Below are 26,630 nucleotides of genomic sequence, written 5' to 3'. Positions count from 1 at the left end.
TCAAAAAAAAATGTTCGCTATATTTCATCCATGAAATTAAAGGGTTTTGTCAAAAGCAAGACACATATTGGATCAAATATGAGTAGTTTGAACAACTGAGAACTAGAAATTCAAGCTTCTAATTACCAGAAGCCATGAAATCATTATCAAACAGAAATCCATTTGCCAGCAATAATATTCTGGGTAACAAAAAAGCTAAACCCAAAGAAACTTTTAAGGGCAAAAGAATTGAAATCCTGGTTGACATTTTCTTGAAATCCGTTTTCCAGCATCCTTGAAGACTGGCAAAAAATAAAGGTGTTCCGGAAGATTAATTTTAAGACATGGCAATTGAGATTCTAGTAAACATTTTCTTAAAATCTCTTATACACCAGTCATTGTGCTAATTCTGCTTTCTTCTTATGCCAGAGTCTATCCACTGAACTATCAGCCTCTCCCTGCGAAAAGACAACGAAAAATAAATAATTTGGACTGGCTATAAACCTTAAACTATAAAAAAATGTCATTTCTTCATATTTCAACATTGGCACCATAAAAGGCATCAAACAGCCAATAGGACTGAGGTATCAATCAATAAAGGCAATCCCTAATAGACCATATGTGAACAATGACTTTATTTCCGTCTTGACCTTATGACTACTGCTTGGTATGAATTAAACATCTGCATGGCATCAAATCACCGGTAATACTCCAGATGATTTTTCTAATTCTGTCTTGTGTTGCAACTTTGATATTCAACAGTTGAGGCCAAAGAGTGGGAGTCAATAAAGAGCCTAGAGAGAGCCTAAAGAGGCAACAAGAATACATGTCATCATAGCATCTCTATCCATAACTAGCTGCTAACAATTTTGTTTGTGAAAAGTATCTCTCTATCCAAAACCAGACAGACTGGAAGCAATTGCAAATCAAAAAGGTGTTATTTGCAAACTATTTATCTTATTCAAAAACAGCTATTCAAATAAAAATAATATTTTAAAGAGTTGGAAGAATTGCAACTGCTCTAAAGGGAGCTGCAGATCAAAAATGGGTTGTGTTAATCACGGAAAGAATTTATATGACAGGTTTATTTATATCAATTCCATGGACAAGGACAAAAGCCACCACACACCATGTTTACATTTTAAGTGACAAGGCATATTTCTAGCATATCCCACAACTCAGTCATCAAGGTAACTCGTTAAATTGGCCCCCAAGTAGGCTAAAACACAGGATGAGAGGCAAAATCCTTAACATATTCCACATGCACCAAAAAGAGTGGCAGTACTCTGAAAAAGCAGAGGAATATTCATCAAGCATATAAATATGCAAGGCAAAATTAAAGTTGAACAATAGTTGCTAGGTGTCAAATTGCACCTAGTGTAATCTACCATTGTGTGATACTCCTACCTTACCCAAAAGAAAAAATTCCACGTAAGCCTCCACGTTCCTCCATCTCCCTTGTCATTTTCTACTCAAATCCTTGATCACACATCTGGTTGGCACAGGCTGCATGCACGCCACAGAGATACCCACGCAGCGTGCACTCATCCCATGATTTTGCAGACATGAAAGGAGTCGTTCAGACATTACAACTGCCACCCCTACAGTGTAAATGCAGCGTGCACTCATCCCATGATTTTGCAGACATGAAATGAGTCGTTCAGACATTACAACTGCCACTCCTGCAGTGTAACACCTCCTACCACTGCCCACTGACATCAAGAATCATCCAACAAGCTTAAAACTTCATTCTTTCACTTCATTTGATTTTTTCATGCTCTTTTGGTCTTCCTCCATTCACTTCGAAGCTTCACCAATTTCACAACTTATTATTGCATCTTGGACAGCTTTTTACCACATATTGACACTCACAGCACCACAGGTCTGTCATCTTTGTCATCTTGCCTTCACTCCATTGGGCTCTGGCTTCATGGTTTTGAAGCAAGTTAATCACACCATTCCATTTTATATTTTGTCAAGCATATCATAATTTCTTAATCGTAATCTTGTAGCATTGTTATCTTTATCGTTTATCCATTCTCTTTACGCTTATCTATCACCATTTCACTCATCTGTCTGGCTGCTGTGGAGGTGGGAACACCAAAGCAAGTCTCAAAACCACCCCCAGCATTTTCATTATTTCTATGTGTGCAGTTTCATAGGAGGAAATAGAGCAATTCAGCATCTTCGTCAACCTCCTTTGTTGTGAGAACATTTTTTCCATTACCTTTTGTCTTTATTGTCTTCATAGAATAGTCACATTTCCTGTTTTCTGTTATAGGTGTTAGTATATATTTCTGTTGTTTTAATTGATGTTTCAGTTCTCTATCTGGTCCTCAGCATGCTCAAGGATAAACACACATGGAACAAATGTCCAACAGCCGAGCTGTCATCCTCAGCTTGCACAAGTGTTGCAAGCAGTGAGCTCACAGTATCAAAATGTTATTCCTGACAGTTGGTCTTTCAGTTTCTGATAGTTAAAATATTTTTATTTGATAGTATGTTTTAAGTATTTCAGTTCTTTTATTTCCGCAATAATTTTATTGAAGTCCTAAAATATATCTGTCGTTTGTCTTGATCACCCTACCTCAACAGAGAGCTAAACTGAGGTGCTGCAAAGGTCGGTTTGTCATTCAATATTTAATAGGACTTGAAAGTTGGAAAATTCCCCTTCTCCAGTAGGAAGAATGGTGCTAATTTTACTTTTAATTCTTTGAAACATTTTGCTTTACAGGTTTGGTTGCCCCACTGCTGCTACAATGATTTAGGTTGCAAAACATTATGTACTAGGAGCCACTAATTTCAGGTAGATTGATTGCATTACATGTTTTGCAAGTATTGAGGAAATTCCTAGCATCTTTTATAGGATACACAAGGAGATCCCTCATACCTTAACATATAATTGCAAGGTCAGGCGATGTATACATGTCACAGAGCTTCAAATCACATACCAATTTCCTGGGTACACGGAGTTAAGAGCATTAGACCTTACCTGTTCACAAAAGAGATCCTCTCACCAGATAAGTTTAAGGAAATTCCTAGCATCTTTTATAGGATACACAAGGAGATTCCTCATATCTTAACATATAATTGCAAGGTCAGGTGATTTATACATGTCACAGAGCTTCAGATACCAGTTTCCTGGGTGCACAGAGTTCAGAATATTAGACCTTAACTGTTCACAGAAGAGATCCTCTCACCAGATAAGTTTTAGGACACAGACAATTCTCTCTGCAATGTAAAATTTTCCCCAGGTTGATAGGATTATGTGCTAGTGCAACTGTTGCTTGAACTAGGGTGACAGTTTGGGAAGTTTCCCCAATGGCCATGATTGTAGCATGGATAAATATAACTATAAGCAACAAGGCGCATGCATTTCTAGCTCAATATCAAAGAATGATGATCATTTATCTGTTCAAGAGAGAATATCTTGTTTATAATATAAATCACTACAAAATTGAAGAATAAGGTATGTAATGACCCGTACCAATAGGCCATTAAACAAAACCCTAAATTTAATGCACAGCTGAAGTATATTGCTGAAATAAAAGAAATAATAGTGCCAATGTATTCATTCAATGAAAACCAAATGTTTTTACAAATGATATGAAAAATTTCAGCACCAAAACATTATGACATAGCACCTTACAGAGAAACCCTAACTGGTTGTATACAATTGAGAACTTGTTGCAACTACAGATTGAAATGAAGAACCTGGATTGATCAAATGGTGGAGACTGAATGCTGAAGATGATATGGTGAAAGTACAATTCCAACTGAAACTCCAAATCAGCAATTAAGCACAAATGAAAGGACTGAAATATCCTTCCCACAGCTGCAATAATTCAGGTGATCTCTCACACCCTCAAAATTGCGTACCAATTGAGAGTTTTCGTTCTCAATGGCCAATTGTGACTATTTGCAGAAACCCTAAGCTCCACAACGCACATAAGCAAAAATCAATAATAAATCTCGATGATAGACAATGAGCCCTCAATACCTATTTATTCTTTTTTCCTTGATAGGTCGGCCTCCCTTTTTAATTTTTTCTCCGCTTCTTCCAGCAACCTCTAGAAGCTTTTTTTTTATTTAATTTATAAAGTTACCTTGTAATATTTTTTTTAATTGATAACTTTATAATTAATTCCTCCAAAAAAAATGGGACATTACAAGTCTGCCCCTCCTAAAATTGCTTGGCCTCAAGCAATCTTAATACTGGATGCTGCAAAATCACTTCTCCCTCCCAAGTAGCATCTTCAATAGGTAAATCTTTCCACTTAACTAGATACTCTTTGATTACTCTCCTACGAAGCTGCTTCTCTCTACTATCCAGAATGAATTCTGGCACTAAGATCAATTTCCCTTCATCATCCAAGGGAGGTAATACTGCAGAAGGCATCACATTCTGACCCAACTCCTTTTTGAGGCGTGATACATGAAACACATTGTGCACTCGACTATCTGTGGGAAGCTCCAACTCATAAGCCACCTCACCAACTCATTTGATGATCTTGAATGGTCCATAATAGCGTGGCTTGAGTTTCTCTGTACCACTCTTCTTGAGAGTGGACTGCTTATATGGCTGCAACATGAGGTAAACCATATCATTTACCTCAAAACTACGCTCAGTCCTCTTCTTGTCTGCATACTGTTTTTGCTGGTTCTGAGCTCTAGCAATGTTGTTTTTGAGAGTAGCAACTATATCCTTACTTTCCTGTAATAGTTCACCTGCACGGGGTACTCGACTGTCTCCCAACAACAAATCTAAGAAACTAGGTGCGTCATAACCGTAAAGTGCCATGAAGGGTGTCATTTGTATAGTCATATGATATGTAGTATTGTAACAATACTCACAGAGATATATCCATCTGATCCAAGCTCGCTGTTGATCTGCCACATAATTCCTCAAATACCCTTCCACCCATTTGTTTACAATCTCTGTTTGACCATCAGTCTGTGGGTGATAACTAGTACTAGGTGTAAGCTCAGTGCCAAACAACCGAAATATCTCCTGCCACAAGTGACTCATGAAGCGGCTATCTCTGTCACTCACAATGCTCCGAGGTAACCTGTGTAATCTAAAAATCTCCCTGAAGAAGACCTCTGCCACTTGAGTTGTTGAGTATGTAGTAGCGATAGGGAAGAAGTGAGCATATTTGGTCAGCCTATCCACCACCACATAGATACAATCACGCCCCTGGGCCCTAGGCAAGCCCATAATAAAATCCATAGAGATGCACTCCCACTTCCTGTCAAGAATAAGAAGTGGCTGTAGGAGCCCTGCTGGATAAGTGTGCTCTTTTTGTTCTGCTGGCAAACATGACACTCACGCACATACTGCAAAACATCAGCCTTAAGTCCCTTCCAAGTGAATCGTTCCCGTACTAACCTGTAAGTCTTGAAATACCCAAGATGGCCTGCTGTAGGTGAATTATGGAATGCTCTCAAAATCAACTGCTTCACTTTCGATCCTGGGACTAAGTAAATCATGTTCTTGTAAATGATCAAATCATCTATGAGAGTGTATCTGGTGTTGATTGTTGTCCCCTCCACTATAGAAGAGGCCCACGTGTCTTTGGCATATTCTGCTACAATCAAGTGTCGCCAATCCTCTAATATCTGAATCATAGAAGTGAGGTGTGGCCTACAGGATAAAGCATCTGCAACAATATTTTGTGTCCCCTTAACATATGTGATATCAAAATCATATGCCTGTAACTTACCCACCCACTTCTGCTGACGATCATTCAGGTCCCATTGTCCCAAAAAGTGCTTCAAACTATTATGATCAATTTTAATACAAAATTTGCTACCCACAAGATACTGTCTGAATTTGGCCAAGGCATGCATGATGGCCAGCATCTCCTTATCATATATGCTGAATGATCTCTCAGCCCCTCTGAGTTTCCTACTCTCATAAGCTATAGGATGCGTGTCCTGCATGAGTACAACACCAACTCCCTCTCTAGAAGCATCACATTGAAGCTTAAATGGCTTTGTGAAATCAGGCAATGCTAATACTGGGCATGTAGTCATTATTTCCTTGAAGTGCATAAAACACTCCTGTGCCTCCCGAGTCCACACAAATGCCCCTTTCTTCAAAAAATCTGTCATGGGCGCTGCATGTCGTAAGTAGCCACTAACAAACCTGCGATAGAATCCACATAGACCAAGGAACCCTCTTAACTGTGTAAGGTTCTCTGGTGGTGGCCAATCAACAATAGCACGGATCTTTTCAGGATCCATTCGCACTCCTTCCGCACTAATGATGTGTCTGAGAGACAACAATTCTGTCATCCCCAAATCACATTTGGACTCCTTGGCATACAAGGACTCATTCTGTAAAATGCTTAATACTGTCTCCAAGTGCTCTAAATGTTCCTGCCACTGCCATGTCCTGCTATAGATCAAAATATCATCAAAGAACACTAGCACAAATTTCCTCAACTGATGGTGGAAAACCTTGTTCATAGTGGACTGAAAAGTGGCAGATGCATTAGTCAAACCAAAAGGCATGACTACAAACTCAAAATGACCGTAATGACATCTAAAAGCAATTTTTTCAATATCCTGCTCTCGAACTTTGATCTGGTGATAGCCTGATCTCAAATCAATTTTTGTGAAATAACAAGCCCTTTTGTGAAATAACAAGCCCCGTGCAATTCGTCTATCAGCTCATCGATGCGTGGGATGGGATACTTGTTCTTTATAGTTCTCTTATTCAACACCCTATAATCAATACACATTCGTAGAGTTCCATCCTTCTTTTTTACCAAAACAACAGAAGATGCAAAAGGTGACTTACTTGGCCTGATGTGTCCCATTGCTAGCAACTCGTTGATGGTCCTCTCGATCTCATCTTTGAGTCGTTTTGGGTGCCGGTATGGTGTGATCATGACAAGCTTAGCACCTTCCTCCAACTCGATAATGTGCTCAATACCTCTATCTGGTGGTCTGCCTGGTGGAATCTCACTGAATACCTTCCCATACTTGATTCTCAATTTTTGAATATCTGGATGATATTCAATCTTATGTTGCTCCCCCTGGGTAGGCATCAAGGCACATATTGTTGCTCATTCTATATTATTATGCCTGGCTAATCTCTCCAACCGCCTAAATGAGATAGTCCTAACATCACCATTACGAATAGCCTTCAGCACATGAGTCCTGCCATCCACCATGAATCGTATCTCCATATCCTCTAATCTCAGGGTAACCTCCTTCAAAGAATGTAACCATTGCATCCCAAGTACTATGTCCATGTCACCCATGTTGACCACATGATAGTCCACCTTAAACTCATAGTTGTTTAGGCGCAAAGGTAGATCTCGCACCATCCTATCACAACGAAGAGTATATCCATCAGCGACCTTAACTCTTAGTCCCTCAAACTCCTCAGTAATAAGTCCACGTCTCTCCACAAATCGTGCATCAATGAAATTATGCGTGGCACCTGTATCCAATAGAGTAATAATCTTTTGTCCTGCCAAGACTCCTCGAAATCTGAAAGATCCCTCTCTTTGAATACTAGACAGATGTGTCTCCTTTAAATGTATCTCTAGAGCCTCTTTTTTCTCAGCACTATCTACCTCTTGTTCACCTTCTACCTCATCAGGATCCTCATCATGGTGCTCTGAGATGTCTGAATCTGAACCTTCATAATAAGCCCACATCACCCGGTTAGCCTTCCCCTTAGGCTTCATAGGACAATCATGACCAAACTCATAGGGACCTTTGCAAAAGAAGCATAGCTGCTTCCTACGCAAGTCATTAAGTGTTTCCTTATCCCAAGGTGCAGCTAGCTTGTCTTTTGAGTCACTAACCTTCTCTTTACCCTTGCTGAATTCCCCTTTGTTATCTCTAAATGATGAAGAACCCTTTGAACTAAACCGGTTTGCTGGAGCTGCAAGTTCCATGCTGCGAGCTTTCTTCATGCTTCCTGTAATGTAGGAGGATCAAAGGCCTTTACCCACCCCTTGAGTGGTTCAGTTAATCCCTCTGTGAATAAAATGACTAGCCTCCTTTCTGAAATGTCAGACACCATCACTGCAAGCTTCTGGAAGTCATTGATAAATTGTTCTAAGCCTCCTGACTGTCACAACTGGGCTAACTCCCGGAAATAAACTTCAGGATTTTTTTTATCAAACCTTTCTATCAATCTATCCACAAACTCCTGATAAGTGGTTACCTGATTGTGTTGCAATGTGATCATGCTATGTGTCCACCAATCATGTGCTGCCCCATCTAAGTGTAAAGTGGCATACTTGAGTGCTTCAATTTCTGTCATAGTCTTCAAAGATAGGAAAATATCCACCTTATGAATCCAAGCACGAGCAATCATTTTTCCACTGCCATCAAATGTGGGTAATACCAACTTGTTGGTGACCTGTTGCAACTCACTATGTTTATCTACTTGCTTCTGCCTGGCAACTCTATAGTTCAGGTACCTGTCAAATGTCCATCCATCATGTACATATTCTGGTAATGAATCCCACTCATTCCTCGCTTGTCGAAGTTCACCTACAATATCTGTTACCATAGCATCAAGTGTGTGTTGGAGTTTCTTCTCTAAATGTAGGACGTGTGGGTCTATCAGCTATTCTAGACCGTGTCCTATGTTGTGATCCTGCTATGCTTCTGTCATCCTGATCATGATTATTTCTCCTATTTTCCCTAATCAAATGTTGCATCATAACTATCATTGCCTGTGTACTTGCCTCTATTGACTGTAGAAGCCTCCCCTGTTGTTGTAAAGTCTCATCATCTCGCACACTTCTGGATGGGCTTGGAGAATGTCTCTCAGCCATATTCTTAGTTATGCTGGTTCCTTTGTAAACTAAATTAAATGGTGGCTGGGTAACCCTATCAGGCTGGCAAGAAACCGCTCTGATACCACTGTAATGACCCGTACCAATAGGCCACTAAACAAAACCCTAAATTTAATGCACGGCTAAAGTATATTGCTGAAATAAAAGAAATAATAGTGCCAATGTATTCATTCAATGAAAACCAAATGTTTTTACAAATGATTTGGAAAATTTCAGCACCAAAACATTATGAAATAGCACCTTACAGAGAAACCCTAACTGGTTGTATACAATTGAGAACTTGTTGCAACTACAAATTGAAATGAAGAACCTGGATTGATCAAATGGTGGAGACTAAATGCTGAAGATGATATGATGAAAGTACAACTCCAACTGAAACTCCAAATCAGCAATTAAGCACAAATGAAAGGACTGAAATATCCTTCTCATAGCTGCAATAATTCAGGTGATCTCTCACACCCTCAAAATTGCGTACCAATTGAGAGTTTTCGTTCTCAATGGCCAATTGTGACTATTTGCAGAAACCCTAGGCTCCACAACGCACATAAGCAAAAATCAATAATAAATCTCGATGATAGACAATGAGCCCTCAATGCCTATTTATTCTTTTTTCCTTGATAGGTCGGCCTCCCTTTTTAATTTTTTCTCCGCTTCTTCCAGCAACCACTAGAAGCTTTTTTTTTATTTAATTTATAAAGTTACCTTGTAATATTTTTTTTAATTGATAACTTTATAATTAATTCCTCCAAAAAAAATGGGACATTACAAGGTACTACAGGCAAAATAACTTTGTAGCAATGCTGCACACACAGATGGGCATTTTTTCTGGTCATAGGAAGAGAAGTTTAAAGATTTAGTGTGTACTTACAATTTAAATTGTTTAATTAAGATGCTTTCAAAATAGGCCCATAGCTATGGTTAATGCAGGCATGTAAAAAGTAAGAAGGATGTCATGTCAATGCTTATTAATAGAGCAATGAGCTTCAATAAACATTTAAATAGTTTTAGATGAAAGAAGGTAAGACAACATATGGGTTAAATAAGGGCTGTTCAGTAAACCAAAACAACAGAGGGAAAGAACCAAGGTATTACTCTGACATCACACGCTTCTGGAAGGTTCATTGTGGATGCATATTGAGATGATGATAAATGACTATCTTTAGAGATATTAGCTCTAAATTTGAAAATGTATGTACAATGTCAAGTAGAAATCAAAAGCAAGCCAATGTTCAAGTGGGTCTTTAAGAGTCACATTAGATGCACATTTCACGACGGTAATATGGAAAACCATTGGAGGTGCAGTTGTACCTGTTAGTAAGAGATAATCTTCACAGATTCAATATATCAAACATGTCATTCTGAAATTTATTGTGATGTATATATTTTTCTTTCCATATTCATATAAAATGAACCCTAAAATCTTGCAATCTCAGATGCCCTGACTTCGATACCATCTGAAAAATTTAACCTAAATTACCAGATTCATTCCTGGAAGATGGAATTTGAAATTCAGTTTGCAGCAAAGTCATATTCAGTTTGAGTTCACTCAAAATTCTGCCTATCATGTAAATTCACACAAAATTCTCCCAGAAGGACCCTGTACGAATTTTGAATGAATTTGGAATACTTTTGATTTGGACAGAGGAATCCAAAACAAATTTGGGGCAAATTTGACTGAAAATGTGATTTCATTGACTTTTTCATAAAGTTTTTCTGCCAGCTTCACGTTTATTGAACTCTCCAACTCTAAAAGTGACCACTAAAAAGACCAAAATTGTAGTTTTATAATGTCATTTGTGCCTTCGTGAATGAAAAGAAAAACTTCTTGCCTCCATTAGTGTATGAACTTATTTGTTGCTGCATATACATACATATTGTTTTTAAGAAACTTGTATGGACGAACTCAAAATGAACCCAAACCCAAGCCAATAAAAAAATTGAACAAATTTCAAACCCGCATCCATACCGAAATCTGAATTGGCAACTTAGAATTGAAGTATTCTTAATATGTATACATCAGGAAGGTTTACTATGCCTATTAATATTAAGTTTACTTGAAATCAACATTGCTGAAGGCTAAAAAGGATTCTGAAAATACTCTTTGAGGCAGAGCAAATCCAAAACTCCAGAGTAATCAACAAACCTTAAAAGTTGAAAGCGAATTTGAGCTCTATTTATCAATCTCATAGAACTTAAAATACTAATGACAACACGAATTGCAATGCCATGGCCATAATGTGTTATGGTAAATCAATGTTGTAATTGTATTAAACAGAGGAGATGAAAGTTCCTTACATAGACATACAAAGACGATGTTTCTAAAAGAAACAATTGTGAACTGGACGAAAATAGAAACTACCTAATAAACTAAACACTAACTAAGATGACCATTAAAGAAACATTATAATATTCTAATACCCTTCCTTAATGGTCATTGTGTAACTACTGTCTTTTGGTCACAAATTATAAAAAACATTTTGCTGATGCTGAGACCCTCCCTAGATCTGCAAAATGTTAATGACCAAGAAGTCAAAATTCGTCCATAAAAGATCAGAGAAGGCTGTCCCCTTCTTTAGAATGCTTTGCAACAAGAGACAAGACTCTGCCACCGAGATAAGTCTGCCACTAACCCTCTCAGAATCAGAAAACATTTAACCAGAATTCATCACAAAATATTCAACCTGATGTTGGACATCGAAGCTGCTATTCCCTAGAGACGGAGACAAACACTAAGAACAACTAGCACGATTTTGAGGAAAGGTCGGCAAACCCTCCAAACTTTGCAAAAAAAAGCCATATTTTTTAGGAGAAAATTTGACACAAACCCAACACAATTATTGAGATAAAAAATTGATCAAACCCCAAAGTAACTTTTTAGGAGAAAAATCAATCAAAACCAAACAAAATCCGAGACAAGGATAATAGAATACAAAACTTCAAAAATGGTAGTAAACCCCAACAGATAAGTTTCGAGGAAAAAATTATAAACCTACCAAATAATTTGTTAGAAGACAATCATAAACCACCAAATAATTTTTGATGAAAAAATTATAAACCCACAAAGGAATACCACACAACTTTGCGAATTTCAGAATCAGAAAAAAAATTCAAGAGAAACTTTATGAAAACCCACCAGAAATTTTAAAGGGTGGCAAAACACAATACTTCATATGGTAAACTAGCACATGCAATCAACATGCAACTACATGCAACCCTCAAAAACCAGTAACGTTTGCTGCAACCAAGAAATCACAGGATCAAAACACTAAACCAGGCTTGCGATTTCCAGCAAAAATCTTAGAAAAAGAACCACAAAAGTTTCATAAAATACCTCAAACAATTTTTATTTCTCAAAATCTGAAAAAAAATTCCAGAACAAAAGAGGCTTGGATTTTCCTTTAAAAAATTGTCAAATTTTATGAAATCCCATCGTCTTGCTCGAATACCATGTTATGGTAAATTGATGTTGTAGCTATATTAAACAAAGGAGATGAAAGTTTTGTATATAGACTTACAAAGATGATGCTTCTAAAAGAAACAACCGTTAACTAAAGACAAAAATAGAAACTACCTAATAAACTAAAGACTAACTAAGATGAACATTAAAGAAACATTATAATATTCTAATATAATGTACCTTTTTCCAAATTCACATAAACAAAAATCCATTGAGGTTCCAAGTTAAAACACACGCACTGAACCTTGGTATGTAAGCTAGGGTGTGTATTGATTGAAAGATAAGATAAAAACTAGTTATTACACAAAATAACTGTATCATGTGCATTGGTTACTCAATAAAATTAAACTAGTGAAACAAAGAAAAAAGGAGCAAGAAACTGGCATTAGGTATTATCAACAGATATAAGCAGTTAATAGGCAATTGAGCATTAAGGATCATAAAGATACCATGAAAGGAATTAATAGCATACATATTAAATGAGCCAACCTATAACCACAAGCATGTCCAAGAATCTGATACACACCTGACGTCTAACAAACCCACAAAGAGCATATGTGGTAAACTGGCCCGTGTATACACCATTCTCATCAAGGTGTCCTATATTAATTTGGACAGAAGCACATTATAATATTCTAATATAATGTACCTTTTTCCAAATTCACATAAACAAAAATCCATTGAGGTTCCAAGTTAAAACACACGCACTGAACCTTGGTATGTAAGCTAGGGTGTGTATTGATTGAAAGATAAGATAAAAACTAGTTATTACACAAAATAACTGTATCATGTGCATTGGTTACTCGATAAAATTAAACTAGTGAAACCAAGAAAAAAGGAGCAAGAAACTGGCATTAGGTATTATCAACAGATATAAGCAGTTAATAGGCAATTGAGTATTAAGGATCATAAAGATACCGTGAAAGGAATTAATAGCATACATATTAAATGAGCCAACCTATAAGCACAAGCATGTCCAAGAATCTGATACACACCTGACGTCTAACAAACCCACAAAGAGCATATGTGGTAAACTGGCCCGTGTATACACCATTCTCATCAAGGTGTCCTATATTGATTTGGACAGAAGCATGATCTTTTGATGTAATCAGCCTGTTAGTAGCCGAGCTGGAGCAGAAAAGCCAGAGTTAGGAAATTACAGGTCATGCAACTTTGATTGAGAGAAAAAAAATTGTTGTTTCATTCAATCACAAAATTATACATTTAACTTCCACGAGAGTTCCAAACAAAAAGCTGATAAACCATCATCTACAACCAAAACATTAAAGACTGGTCCAAGAGTCGTTGTCTAATGGCTGAAATATAATAATATTTCCACTAAATACATGAGTTCCAAATCCATCACAACAAAGATACAAACCTTTTTGAGTGATAAGATTTTAAATTTTGATTTTTAAATTATAAATGATTTTTTTCATAGAATAATATAAATTTATTAATTTAAAATTGTATACATATTTAAGATTTAACAAATTACCCTATTCACAAGGTAAGAGATAAACATAGTGGTCCCAAAAATGACAAATAGGAAAAGCAGGTGTTATGATTATCATCAGAGATGAGCAATGGAATTTTGTCAATTCCTAGAGATTTAATCATTACTCTGTGTTATACCAAAGTTTTTTGACATTTGGGGATGATACAAAGTGTTGGAGGTATTTAGGCATGATTTAATCATTACTCTGTGTTGTACCAAAGTTTTTTGACATTTGGGGATGATACGAAGTGTTGGAGGTATTTGGGCATTCTTCCATGTTGACCCAAATATTAATTTTTGCTGTCTTCATGTGCTCCTTCATGATCCGAACAACTCGCGAGTATGAATACAGATGCTATGGATATCAATCCTACTGACCCTGAATACTAAGAGCCCCTTATCTCTTTGATGTTTTTGTCAATGTTATGGGTTCTATGTGCTACCTAATGCAAGGTAACATTCCACGGATACGCCCCATTATGTATTTTATGACACAAAATCTCTTCTCCTTAGAATTTCTTGTACTCCTCTCTAGGTAGAACATATCATTCTAAAGGAGGGGGCTATTGTATACACATTATATCATTCTTATCTTATGATTTTTTTTTATCAGATCTACAACGAGCTGTCTTATTTGTTGTCTGACATGGGGTCAACCTACTAGACTGTCTTTGGGTATGTCTATATCTCTTGTTTTAGCTGTCCTACTATGTAGTTAGGTGCACAGCTGATTGGATTGGTGTATGGTGCCTAGCATAACACAACTTGCTATCCATACATATCAGCAATGTCTTATATCTATTATTATTTTTTTGTCTAGTTTTCACTTTTCACATGGCATGCTTTTCTGTAGCTAAAATGTTTATAGTGATACAAAATAACAAACTTGATACAGGATCAACTTAAGTTTGTTCCTAAGGATAACTTTATGGATCGAAACAATACATTTCCCCTTCCTATCCTTGGAGATAACCATTTGAACTCTATTCTATCTACTTTAACTTGCATCTCCTTTCAAACATGTATGCTCACTAAAGTGGGGGCAAAGTGAAATGTCGCAAATTGCACAATATGCAATTTCACATTACCCAATTCTTCCCTTTAGTTGCAACTAAGAAAATCATGCATTTTAAACCCTAATCTTGAATAAAATACCCCTTTATCACCATGCATGCCTGATTCCTTGACCATTAGGTCAGAATTGCACTCAAAAGTATGCACACCCAACAAATGTTTGTGCACGATGCTCGTGTCCTACAAACATCCACAACTATGTTAATTGTTGGGACATTACACTTGGCTGCATTTTGGTAGTGTAATGCACATTTCAACCTGCACCAATGTCACAGGTTGCTGATTGCTACTAAAACCTCTACATGTGCCTACAATGCAATATTTTGAGGTTCATTCTAACTTGCTATATCTTTTAAATTGTTTCTGCTACATTCCAAAACTCCATTCTTGCATTCCTCCTCTCAAAACACCATTCACCATAAACTTATTCTGCCAGTTTTGTTGACATTATAACATCTTGTAAAGCTCTAACATCTTGAGATTTTATTTGCTTCACTACACCAGCAAGCTGTCTTGCTTCTAGTTTATGGTGGTTGACTCCTTGAGATTTTACCTTTTACATAGTCTTAATATTATCAGAATATTATTGTTTTCCATTTGTTTATATCTATTTCCATCATTTGTCTAAGGTTGCATGTGGAGGTGGAATCACCAAAAATGGGGTTTGACTAAGGCAGACTCCCACACCACCACCCAAACTTTCATTTTGGTCTTATGTGTGAAGGTACAAGAGGTAAATCTATTCAAAAGAACTTTGCTAGAGCTACGGAAGCATTTCTGGGTGACATTTTTAGTCTCATCTTTGTAATTCAATCATTTAAACCTTGTTTAGCACTTGTATTTCAGTTGTTTAATGCTGTTCGTGCATTTATTGAAGTGTCTCTGTAATATCCCTCCTAATAATAGAATATAATATTAAACTATAATAGAATATAAATAAATAAAAAATAATTCAAAGATAAAGATCAAAATATAAAATAGTAATAAAGAATAATATAATTACAATAATAAAGTGAGCGAAATCACTTCATAAAACTAAAAAGCAATCGAGAATATCCAAAGTGTCAAGCAACAGCAATAAGTGGTGTGAAACTAAATACCAGCTAATAAAAAGAAGTAAGAGTACTGAAAAATGCAACAATTTGTATATCCCACAATTACCTTAAGATGGACATGTCTACAGGAAGTTGGAACCTATAAAGAGAATCAATGTGATTCTAACTCAAGGTTTCGATAAGAGGTGTCAATCAGCAATCAGTATCAAACAGAGATTAATATGCTAATAACATACCAAGCAGCAATAAAGAGAACCGATTCAAGCAACAATAAAAGCTGTGACTTTTGAGAGCATTGAGGCGTGTCACTAGTGCCTAGCATCATAGTGTGTCTACGTCAGGAGATTGCCATTTGCTAAAGCCAGGAGGAAAGAATTCACAAGGATCAATATGCAAGAGTTCACGTTGAATCAATTTTAGATATGAGAAAGTACGAATTACGATACTTCAATTAATGTCGTATGGCGTCACACATCTTTTACAACATCTGTAGATTTCAAATATTTATCAGGCTTTAGTATTCTATCGAACATCCCATAGGCTGAGTCAATATTGACTAAATGGTGCAGAAGATATCTATGTGGCATCAATAAATTACGCACTAACAAGAAGTATAATTACAAGCACGTAATTGTTACTTAATACAGATAACACTATAAAAGACAAGGGAGTAAAGAATAGTCTCAAGATAGCTAACGATCATATAACAATATAAGTAATTTTCTAACTTAACATTACAATTGTTAGTTGACAGCATCAATTAAGAATTATAGAGCCAATTACTTAGCAATTAATTGGCCTTCAGGAAGGGGTTCGAATAAGGGAATAGCTGCTATGAAGAGACAAACCTATCACTAGAAAGCATCATTTCACCATATGTAGTATAAGGTGGGAGTCAAATACTCTCATTTAGGAATAATCGACTTTGGGGGTAATAAGAAAGAACTAGGAATAATTATTTATAATCAATACTCTTCAAGGAAGACATAAGAAAGAAAATGGATCATTTACAATGTTGGTAAGCATTGCGCAACTAGAAATGAAGTTGTAACGAATCTAGAAGTCAAATAACAATTTAGAGAATATATATATAAGGTTTAAGTAGAATATATATGCGTGTGTGCATGTGGATTATTCAGACCCTATTATTACTCCGAGCTATAATGTTTCCGCTAATCAATCATATTAGTCCTAGGCCAAGGTAGGAATCAGCATCTCAAAAGCCTTAAGGGCAGGTCCCAAGATATGATACGGACTTGCACCAATAAACTTTGAAGGAGCCTATTGTACTTGGTCTCTATGCACCTTGGTTACATGCTTAATCCTTCATTGAGTTGAAGTTGTAATAAGGTCGCTATGGATATTAATAATATATACAAATATTTTAATCTAATAAGATGAATAAAATTATCCTTACATTGAATGTCTTAGGCTGAATCATTATATCTTTATCCAATTAGCTTAGGACATAAATATTAAATTAGGGTTAAACGAGCCTAATCCTAACAAGGGAAATTACAATCTCTAGGTGATATTCTTAATCTCTTCTTTGTCGGCATTTGTACTTTAGTTGTTTTATGCTTGTTGTGAATTTATGTTTCCATTCCTTTAGTACCCAAACATTACACTAGACATTTCATTTTGTTGTGGTAGCTTTGGTTCTATGTCCATACAAGACACTAAGCGAGTTATGTTTTTATTTTCAACCCACTTATTCTATATGTTTTGCTAAAACACACATTTAGCTAAATAAAGGGCAAACAATTGCTTAAGGGTATGTCTACAACAAAGATTTGAGATCCAGACTTTAAGGGTTTTATTATCCTTTGTAATGGTTCATTTTTTCAACATCTAAAACATACTCCCATGGCTTATACATACCATATAAATATAATTAATTCCTTGCTATTGACTTTCACCAGTCATCTTCTTTCTTCTCACATATATTTAATTCATATGATCCCTTCTTTTATCTCACTTTTCCCTTATTTAATTAGTCTCTTGATGTCTTTCATCATATTTTTTCATGGTCATGCTTAGCTATATTATTCTCTTGAATTTACTTGCTCCTTTATGATATTTTCACTATCATAGCTTATTTATGACTACTAGAGGTGTTTAGGGTTATTAAGTGGTATATGATATATGGCCCTAGATATTATCCAAATTAAATTCATGTTGCCCAAACACCTTCTATAACTTGCCGATAGGACTAACATTCATTTCTAACTTACCACTCTATTCTTAAAGCACTTGAACCACATTAGATAAATTAGCATCACTTTTGATTCTCTAGCACACTTTACATCAAACATTGGCAATCAACCCTTGCAATTTGTGTAAAAGCACACAAGATGATAATGACTAGTGCTAGCCTGTTATCCATTCTCCCCATAGGCTAAAGCATTAAGGTAATAAAGGTAGTTAAAGTGTTTGATTAAATAGGAGGAAATAGCTATATAATTATTGCTAAATGAATTTAATTATTCACTAACAATTATTAAAAGGGGATCAACTTAAGTTATGACTTAAGTCTTTCCTAGGCCATGGAGTGAAATACTAAGTCTGAGGCAAACATTATTCTTCCATTAAGTTGCTAAATAAAAGAATTAGAAGGAATCAATAGGTTTTTGGCTAGGGATTTTTATAAAAGGTTTGATTGGATTGGGGTTTAAAGTCTCATTCTATTATGAAATGTTAATTTGTTATTTGATAGTTTTTCCATAGTTGCTAGTTTGAAAGTAGCAGCCATATTTGAGGACAAAAACCCTAAGTTATGTGTAGATTGGACAGAAAACCAACACTTCTCGAGAGGTGGACTCACTACAGGTTCATCATTGAGCAAATTTTTATTGTTTTACTTCTTAGAGATCACACAAAAAAATTACATTGTTTACGATGTTTGATCTCATTTCAGTATAAATGAATAACCTGAAAATACAACACAAAGCATGGACCCATAACTTTCTTTGCGAAACATCCAGTTGAGCTGCAAGTACTAGCAATTTACTTACTGTTTGAAGCAGTCAAAAGTTATTCTAACAAAAAAAAGGATATTTGGTAATCACCTTATAGCCCACAGTGACCAGTAGTTGTCAATCATCATAATTCATAGAGACAAGTTCTAACCCTTTGAGCTAGTGACCAGAGGTCTACCCAATCTGTACCAGTAGAGAAATAGGACTACAATTTAAAGGCCACAACCAAGTTAGGGAACTTGAGGTGGCTATTGTCAAGGTTGCCAAGACCAAAAACTGCAATGAGACAACAGAAACCAAGAAACCTGCTAGGCCAAGGCTTGGAACTAAAAGGTTGGGTTCAAAACTTAAATCTATTATATGAATAATCGAAATTGAGACTAGGGTTCTTAGTTTATTTTCTGGAAAGGAAATGAAAAATCTCAAATGGATCTCATATATGTGTTTTTTCATAGTCACCTAGAGACGGAGTACTACAGGTCTCACAAACTAGTACCAATATCGGTACTACTATTTCTCAAAAATGGGAGGAAGGTGCTTGGAAACAGCAATTTTTAACATAATTTAATAATTTACAAGAAATATCATAACATAGAGCTTTGAAAATAAGAACAATGGACAATTTTAAGTATCAAAAAATCAGACCTGGAGTCTTGGATCGGTTCTGCAAATGTAATTATATTGCCATTGTTATAGATATGATCCAAATGCAGATTTAGATCTCATATAAGTATGAGAGGAGGAGACATGTCTCTTGTCTCCAAGGTAAAACATCACTAGTTAGTATATTATTAATATAAATAACAATATGTATAATATATACATTCTTACAGATTTAGATCTCATATAAGTATGAGAGGAGACATGTCTCTTGTCTCCAAGGTTTAAACACCACTAGTTAGTATATTATTAATATAAATAACAATATGTATAATATATACATTCTTATATATATATATAAAAGAATATTTATCTAATGATGATTTACCATCAATAATGAAACTCATGATCATATCAATCTCACTGTAACTACAAACTTAACACTCCCTCTTAGTTAGGAAGGACTGATATAGAACATATTATGTCCTTGAGTATATAAAGAGATGTCATCTCAGTATGATATTCCTAAAATGGCATATTTAAGGATATCAACATAAATCTGTCAACACACACATATACATAATAACATATATTACATAATGGAATTGGCTTCGATTCACAATGAGGCTAAATTTCTCAACACTTCTTCTTTAGCAATGAGGGAATTGAAGCAAGTTCTATAACTTTAATATAAGTTTAAACGCCACCTTAAGTGTGGTCTATAATAATTTTATGTTATAGTGTCCGGAAAAATCCAACCTGATGAACCATAACAATTTATTTTCACGGTATCCAGTAAAATCTAGCCCGAAGAACCATGATAACACTCGCTCCAACACATTTTGGTGTTAGGAGATAGGTCTACTATTGATAAGATCGTCATGTTTCAATAGTTACCTTCTATTCATTATCATAACTTTCGACACTCCAGGGCAACAACTTAACGTAGTCTATTATGATAATAGGTCCAGCTATTGATAAAATCGTCACTTTTCAATTGCTCCCCTCTAAATATATACATCAATGAAAAATCGTCACCTTTCATGACATAATCACAACAGCATCATGTAGTAACTCACATGATATCCACTATGAACCAAGTCAGAGGGTGGACCCACAACAGCTGCTACTAGAAGGTGGAACGAGGGTTTTCACCTCAAACTTCTCTCTCATAGAGGAGAGCGCATTACAAAGAATTTCTCTTAGAACTTCTCCTCATAGAGAATATATCATCTACAAAGGATTGCATCTCAAAATTTCTCCCTCTGAACATTGTGTAGATGCTCAAAAATGGTTTGCATCTATGGTTTCATCACATTTTCATACTAACTCATCCCATTTTCTCATTCCACTAATTCTGATCTCTTGGCCAACTTGATTACATCTCAACAGTGTCTGTCATCATTCGCATCCTCTTTCACATCAATTGCAAATCATTTTGGAACCATTTCAACATCATCAAAAATCATATCAAATCAACTCAAAATCATATCAAATCAACTCGAATTCACCCCAAATCAACCCAGAATCATCCGAAATCAACCATAATCAACCCGAAACATGTCAAATACCCTAAATCAATCATCATTTGTCCAATCCTAGGCATTGTTGTGGCTTTCAGTGCTTCGAAAACCTATCAATCTATCAAACTTATCAATCTGACCTTAGTACTGTCATGGCTCTCAATGCTAGGTCAAACCGTCATTCTTGTAGTTCGATCATGGATATTGTCAAGTCCCTCAGTGTGAGATCATGACATCATCAAACCATTTTAATAACATTGACAGCGTCTGTCGATGTTATTATGATCAACCATATCAATCAATCTTGATCTTGTAGAATTTACAATATCGGTTAAATGGTACATGTCCCTAATTCATGTCATGTGTCCTTGGCATGTTCTCAATTCTAATCAATCAATCAATTTGACCATGGCTTTGGTCTACCTGTCATCATCCTAGTCAATATGCATAATCATCGCATTTTCATCAAAGGATATTGTTGCACTTATTTAATCAAATTGGTCAATCATCGACTAATTCTATCTATAGGATTAAATAACCCATAATTTAGTCCCATGTCATTCCACTAATCATTCTTCCTAATTAGCATCCTCAATTAATTAATTTTATTATTCACAAACTATGGAAATTCTCAATTTCCTAAGTCATATTTTCCACCATTAATTCCATTTTTACTAATTTCTATTTGTGTGAAATAATGGATTTTTAAATCAGATATTCCACATAATATTGACACAACCTTGACATCATTATGACACATGGGCATGATATATCACGGATTCTCCATTACACTTGGTTAAGATATGTCATAATCCATATATTCTTATTCCCTTACGCATGTCTATATTTGGATTACATTGTCATAGATTCTTGGCTTTAAGTGGGTTTGAGGTGTCACATGACGCATCATAGATTCTCTTCCATTTATAGCCATGTTTGACTTCCAAGCGTCAGACAATCCTACATTTGGAATCTTGTGTCATATGCGTCATGGATTCTCAATGGAATCTCTTGCCAAGTCGCATATCCAAAGTGACAAGTCCAATGCTCTCATCTTGCGTGTTGATTATAAATTGAGCATTCTTCCTCTCATTTTCGGTCCTTCAAGTCCTTTGATTCTTAACCTTCAAGTCCCTTGGTCTTTACTCTTTAGGCTTCAAATCACTTCTTCTAGTACTCTCATATCATCATCATTATCATAGACTTTTGCTTCCCAATTGTGTGCATTATAAGCAATTGGAGCTACATCATATGGAGAAAAAAGAAGGATATGGGAGCTACAAATGAAATAGGGGGTTTTAACTTTGTGTTGCTTTCTTTGTTTATTTGGCTTTCATGGTAGACTAGAGGGTATCAATGTATGTTTATGGAGTTTGTGATTTGCTCATAGTATGTTAGATATTAGCCCTTTTTTGGTCATGCACATCGATCCTGGGAAGTTGGGTCCTCTAGTTACTTTCTCAAAAACTCTCTTCACCCAAGGATGCATGTTGAACACTTTCTGAATCTAATATCAATTTTCTGATTTTTTGGTAGTCATACTAACATACTATTTCCTTAATAATGCCACATACTTGTATTCATAAGGAATAAACAATTAATACTAACTCCAACATTACCTTAACTTCTTCTTGGCGGTGTTTCCATTAGAAAATATGTGTAATGGGCAATTACTTTTTGTAAACCTTGAATTTAAGAGTAGAATCAAATGGCACATCCTTCGATTACAATTATCCTCCTTTACCTGGCTGTGTCTGTCGTCGAGCTGTACTATATTGCTTTGGGTAAACAATACTCAACGAGGGAATATAGCACCTCACTCGATGTATGTACCATAATATAGTTTCCTTTATATGTTAGAGGGTGACAACACTATGTATGCATGTTTTCAGATTGTGTCCACACTTGACATGATGGAATCCACATCGTCACTATGTATATAAGAGGTTTCGATCTTTAATTATCCATGGCTTCACATTCCTTTTCTCATTCTAATGTTTGGGGCTCTATATTATTTTCATTGGCAGGAGTTGACACATACCTTACGTGGGGTCTACCTTGTCTAGTTGTCCTTCATTGTGGGGTTGGCCATCCACCATGTGGTGTGCGCAATGAGAAGTATCCATTGCCATTTTATACAATTCATTTGCTTTTTGTTTTGGGAGCCTCTCAATTGATTTAGGTTGCCAACTGTTGTTGAGGTTCCTACGGTATGTGTCTTTTCATCAATGGTAATACCTACCATTCTCCTGCTATCAAGGACAAGCTTGTTGCATTTATTATTTTGTTTGTAGCATATCTCAATTGATCACTTTTAATCTTCTTTTGGATAGCATTAGTTAATGTCTTTTCCATGTGATTGGTCCAGGTCCAAGCTCTTGACAATACCCTTGAGTTATTAGGAAAGTGGAACTTTGATGTTACCAGTATCAGTTAGAGTAAAGTCTAATCTAGAAATTGTTAAACCACCTTCTACATAGTTATTTTTTTAATTTGGGGCCTGCGACATCCTTCTAAGGGTGAGTTAACTAGAAAAGTCGATTTTATTCTATTTTATGAGCCAAAGCATAATCAGCCCTCTCGGTCTTCTTTTCTAGTTATGGACTTTGAAGTGCCTACAACATCCGTACAAACATCTCCAACATTTAGATTCTCATGAGAATGATTTATAGGGAATTGTTTGTTCAACCATGTCCTCGTTTAGACTCATGGACTCTACCATCATTAGAATTTAGAAATATATTCAAATACAAACTTCATCAAGGCATAACCTTATCCTCGAATCAAACACAAGATACAAATTCTTTTGTGATTGTGTAATGGCAAGTTCACATCAAAAGAACCATTGTACTACCAGCCAAAATTTGTAGTGATGCAAGCTCATTTGATCTCCCAATTTAGAACTACAAGTGCTCTGCAATAAATACGATAGTGAAGTGATCATCTATCAACTTGTCGAGTCTAATGTAGAGGGCGTCTTGATTGAGACTTGATATGGTTATGCTCTACTTGACTTCCATGGTGTACACTTGATATGGATTTTGTAATACCTGTTCAAGAGGAAGGGTCCACTATTGTTAGCTATGGGTCTGTACTTGAGAGATATTTGATTTCAAATAAATGCATTTACCAGATGTTAATGTTTTCTTTCCAATACTCACAGCTTCTATTATATCTGGTGTTATAGTTTATTCCTGATTGTCAAATACAAAACTCGCATACACTCATGCTCGCAATCAATTTATTCTCGATTGTGAAATACAAAACTTGCATACCCTCATGCTCACAATCTCTTTCTTATATACTCTTCATTTGATTTACATCTACACTTATGCTTTGATACCATGTTAAGTAACATGGATCAGTTCTGCAAATGTAATTATATTGCCATTGTTATAGATAATATTCCAAATGCAGATTTGGATCTCATATAAGTATGAGAGGAAGAGACATGTCTCTTAATTAAACATCATTAGTTAGTATATTAATAATATAAATAACCATATGTATAATATATAATATATGTAATATATATTATATGTATAATAATATATGTATACAAAAGAATATTTATCTAATGATGATTTACCATCAATAATGAAACTCATGCTCATATCAGTCTGACTGTAACTACAAACTTAACAGAGTCATGGGGAGACTTCAAAACAAAAACTCCACCCAAATTTGAACTCTCTAGGTACAAACAAGGTCTCTAAGACACATCTCTGAGATTATTGTTTCTAACCATCACAAAAAAAAATCCATGAATTGCTAAAATCTACTGGCTTCACATTCTTATTTCTTGCACACTCAAGCCTGAAAATTGGATAACTTGATTACCACCCAATTCATTTAGATGATTTGCAAATTGACCCAACAGTCACGATAATCATCGAGTGTGGTTCTATGTGATAAAGCAACTAATAAACATAGTGAGGCCTTGTTAAACAAATAACCAATCCATTAGCGTCCTCTTAATCTTAGGGGCTTGCTATTACTAAAATGGGTATAAAACGTAAGAGACCCTTTAAACAACTCTCAGAAATGGATATAATTAGGGTATTGCAGAATCTCATAATCTAAATTGACCGCCAAAATATCACTTGGTTCGTTCATCTCGACTGAAAATTGGATAACCTGATTACCACCCAATTCAACCAGATGATTTGCAAATTGACCCAACAGTCACGATAATCATCCAGCGCGGTTATATGTGATAAAGCAACTGATAAACATAGTGAGGCCTTGTTAAACAAATAACCAATCCATTCGCCTCCTCTTGATCTTAGGGGCTTGCTATTACTAAAATGGGTATAAACGTAAGAGACCGTTTAAGCAACTCTCAGAAATGGATCTAATTAGGGTATTGCAAAATCTCATAAATCTAAATTGACCGCCAAATTATCACTTAGTTCGTTCATCTCTTCTCAACACAGATTGAGAGAACGAAATAAAACAGAAAAGCAAATTTATAAATGAATACGTTATCTACATAAAAATATAAATCTTCTACTACAGTTATCTCGTTTCAATTTAGAGTGACAAACGTTAAGGAAAAAAAAAGATGAAGCAAAAGGCATACTGCCATCTCTATCTTATATTGATGCATGAGCATAGGAGATCATAACTTGTACGCACACCAATGCCCGTCATTACATCTTCAACAACCCCAAAAGACCTTCATGGTTTCATATAAACTTACGATAAACAAAAAGTTGTGCTAGAAACTAAACAACATACCATTTTCTGGGTATGTAGAGATCCACATTCTGTCCCTCTTCGTTCTGCATGGTTAAATGAATGGAATCAATTCAGCTGACAACTTCTACCTCGTCTCGGTCACAGCAATAGTACCCTCCCTAGCGCTTTGCAGCTTCTAATAGGATTAGGGTTTGGCCTCCCGAGTGTCTCCATAGATTTGAAAAAAAAATCTCGCTTATATTGTCATGTTTTATTCTCGGGCGACGAATTAAAACCCTAGATTTTTTTTGTGCTTATGTTATATCAAATTTGTATTCAATTTTATGATATTCCTAAAGTTGAGCGAAGTGTTTAATAGGTATTTGTTATAAGGAAATTAAGGTTTTCAAATTATTTGAATTTTAAGAAAAACATAGAGAGTTTAGTTTTAATAGTAATCAATTGTAATAATTTGAGATTTCTTAAAGATTTGTCGATTGGAAATTCTATAATATGATTTTTACAATTATTTTTATATTTAAATAATAAAAATTTTAATTTTCACAATTTGAATGGGTGTCTATGCTAGAAACAAGTTGGGAATGGTTGACAATCATCCAACAGAACATCGAGCAACTAGTAGATTAGATCCCACAGGTTCTCTTGGACCCCCTTTGATTTAGATATATCTCCATTCGCCATGGGAGCAAACTTTGCAAAGCAAAAACAAGCTTGTAAAGGGGCAGAGTTGGGTTGTTCCAACACTAAAGAAGAATGAGAAAATATGTTAGACGTGTCCAGATAAAGGATGGACCGAGATTAACTATGATGCTTTGAAAGAAAATACAGGACCGAGTGGAATTGGTTGTGTTGTCAAGGATAGGTGAGGAAACATATTGAGATTGGAAGCTAAAAGAATCAAGGATGGAACAAACAATGTGGTGGAAGCATTAATTGC

The 26,630-nt window shown here is 35.7% G+C and overlaps 1 protein-coding gene across 1 annotated transcript; it reads right to left on the bottom strand.

The window, feature by feature from the left end:
* Positions 1-25,904, bottom strand: LOC149533526 (small ribosomal subunit protein eS21y-like). Its single transcript, XM_089805122.1, has 3 exons — positions 25,733-25,904; positions 13,260-13,392; positions 1-437 (listed from the first exon to the last, which is right to left on the bottom strand). The coding sequence occupies exons 1-3, from the start codon at positions 25,780-25,782 to the stop codon at positions 375-377; spliced, it is 246 nt and encodes an 81-aa protein (XP_089661248.1). The 5' UTR covers positions 25,783-25,904; the 3' UTR covers positions 1-374.
* Between the last annotated feature and the right edge of the window lie 726 nt (positions 25,905-26,630).

This window comes from Cupressus sempervirens, chromosome 10 (genome assembly GCF_028749045.1).
Source record: "Cupressus sempervirens isolate cs-2001-9-10 chromosome 10, ASM2874904v1, whole genome shotgun sequence".
In the NCBI taxonomy this organism is placed as follows: domain Eukaryota; kingdom Viridiplantae; phylum Streptophyta; class Pinopsida; order Cupressales; family Cupressaceae; genus Cupressus; species Cupressus sempervirens.
This window is presented reverse-complemented; position numbering and strand designations above follow the sequence as displayed.

Coding starts and splice junctions, on each gene's coding strand:
- LOC149533526 (XM_089805122.1), bottom strand. CDS start 25,782: ATGCAGAACGAAGAGGGACAGAATGTGGATCTCTACATACCCAGAAAA. Junction 13,393..25,732: donor CTCTACATACCCAGAAAATG/GTATGTTGTTTA, acceptor TTTCTGCTCCAG/CTCGGCTACTAACAGGCTGA. Junction 438..13,259: donor GTGGGTTTGTTAGACGTCAG/GTGTGTATCAGA, acceptor GTCTTTTCGCAG/GGAGAGGCTGATAGTTCAGT.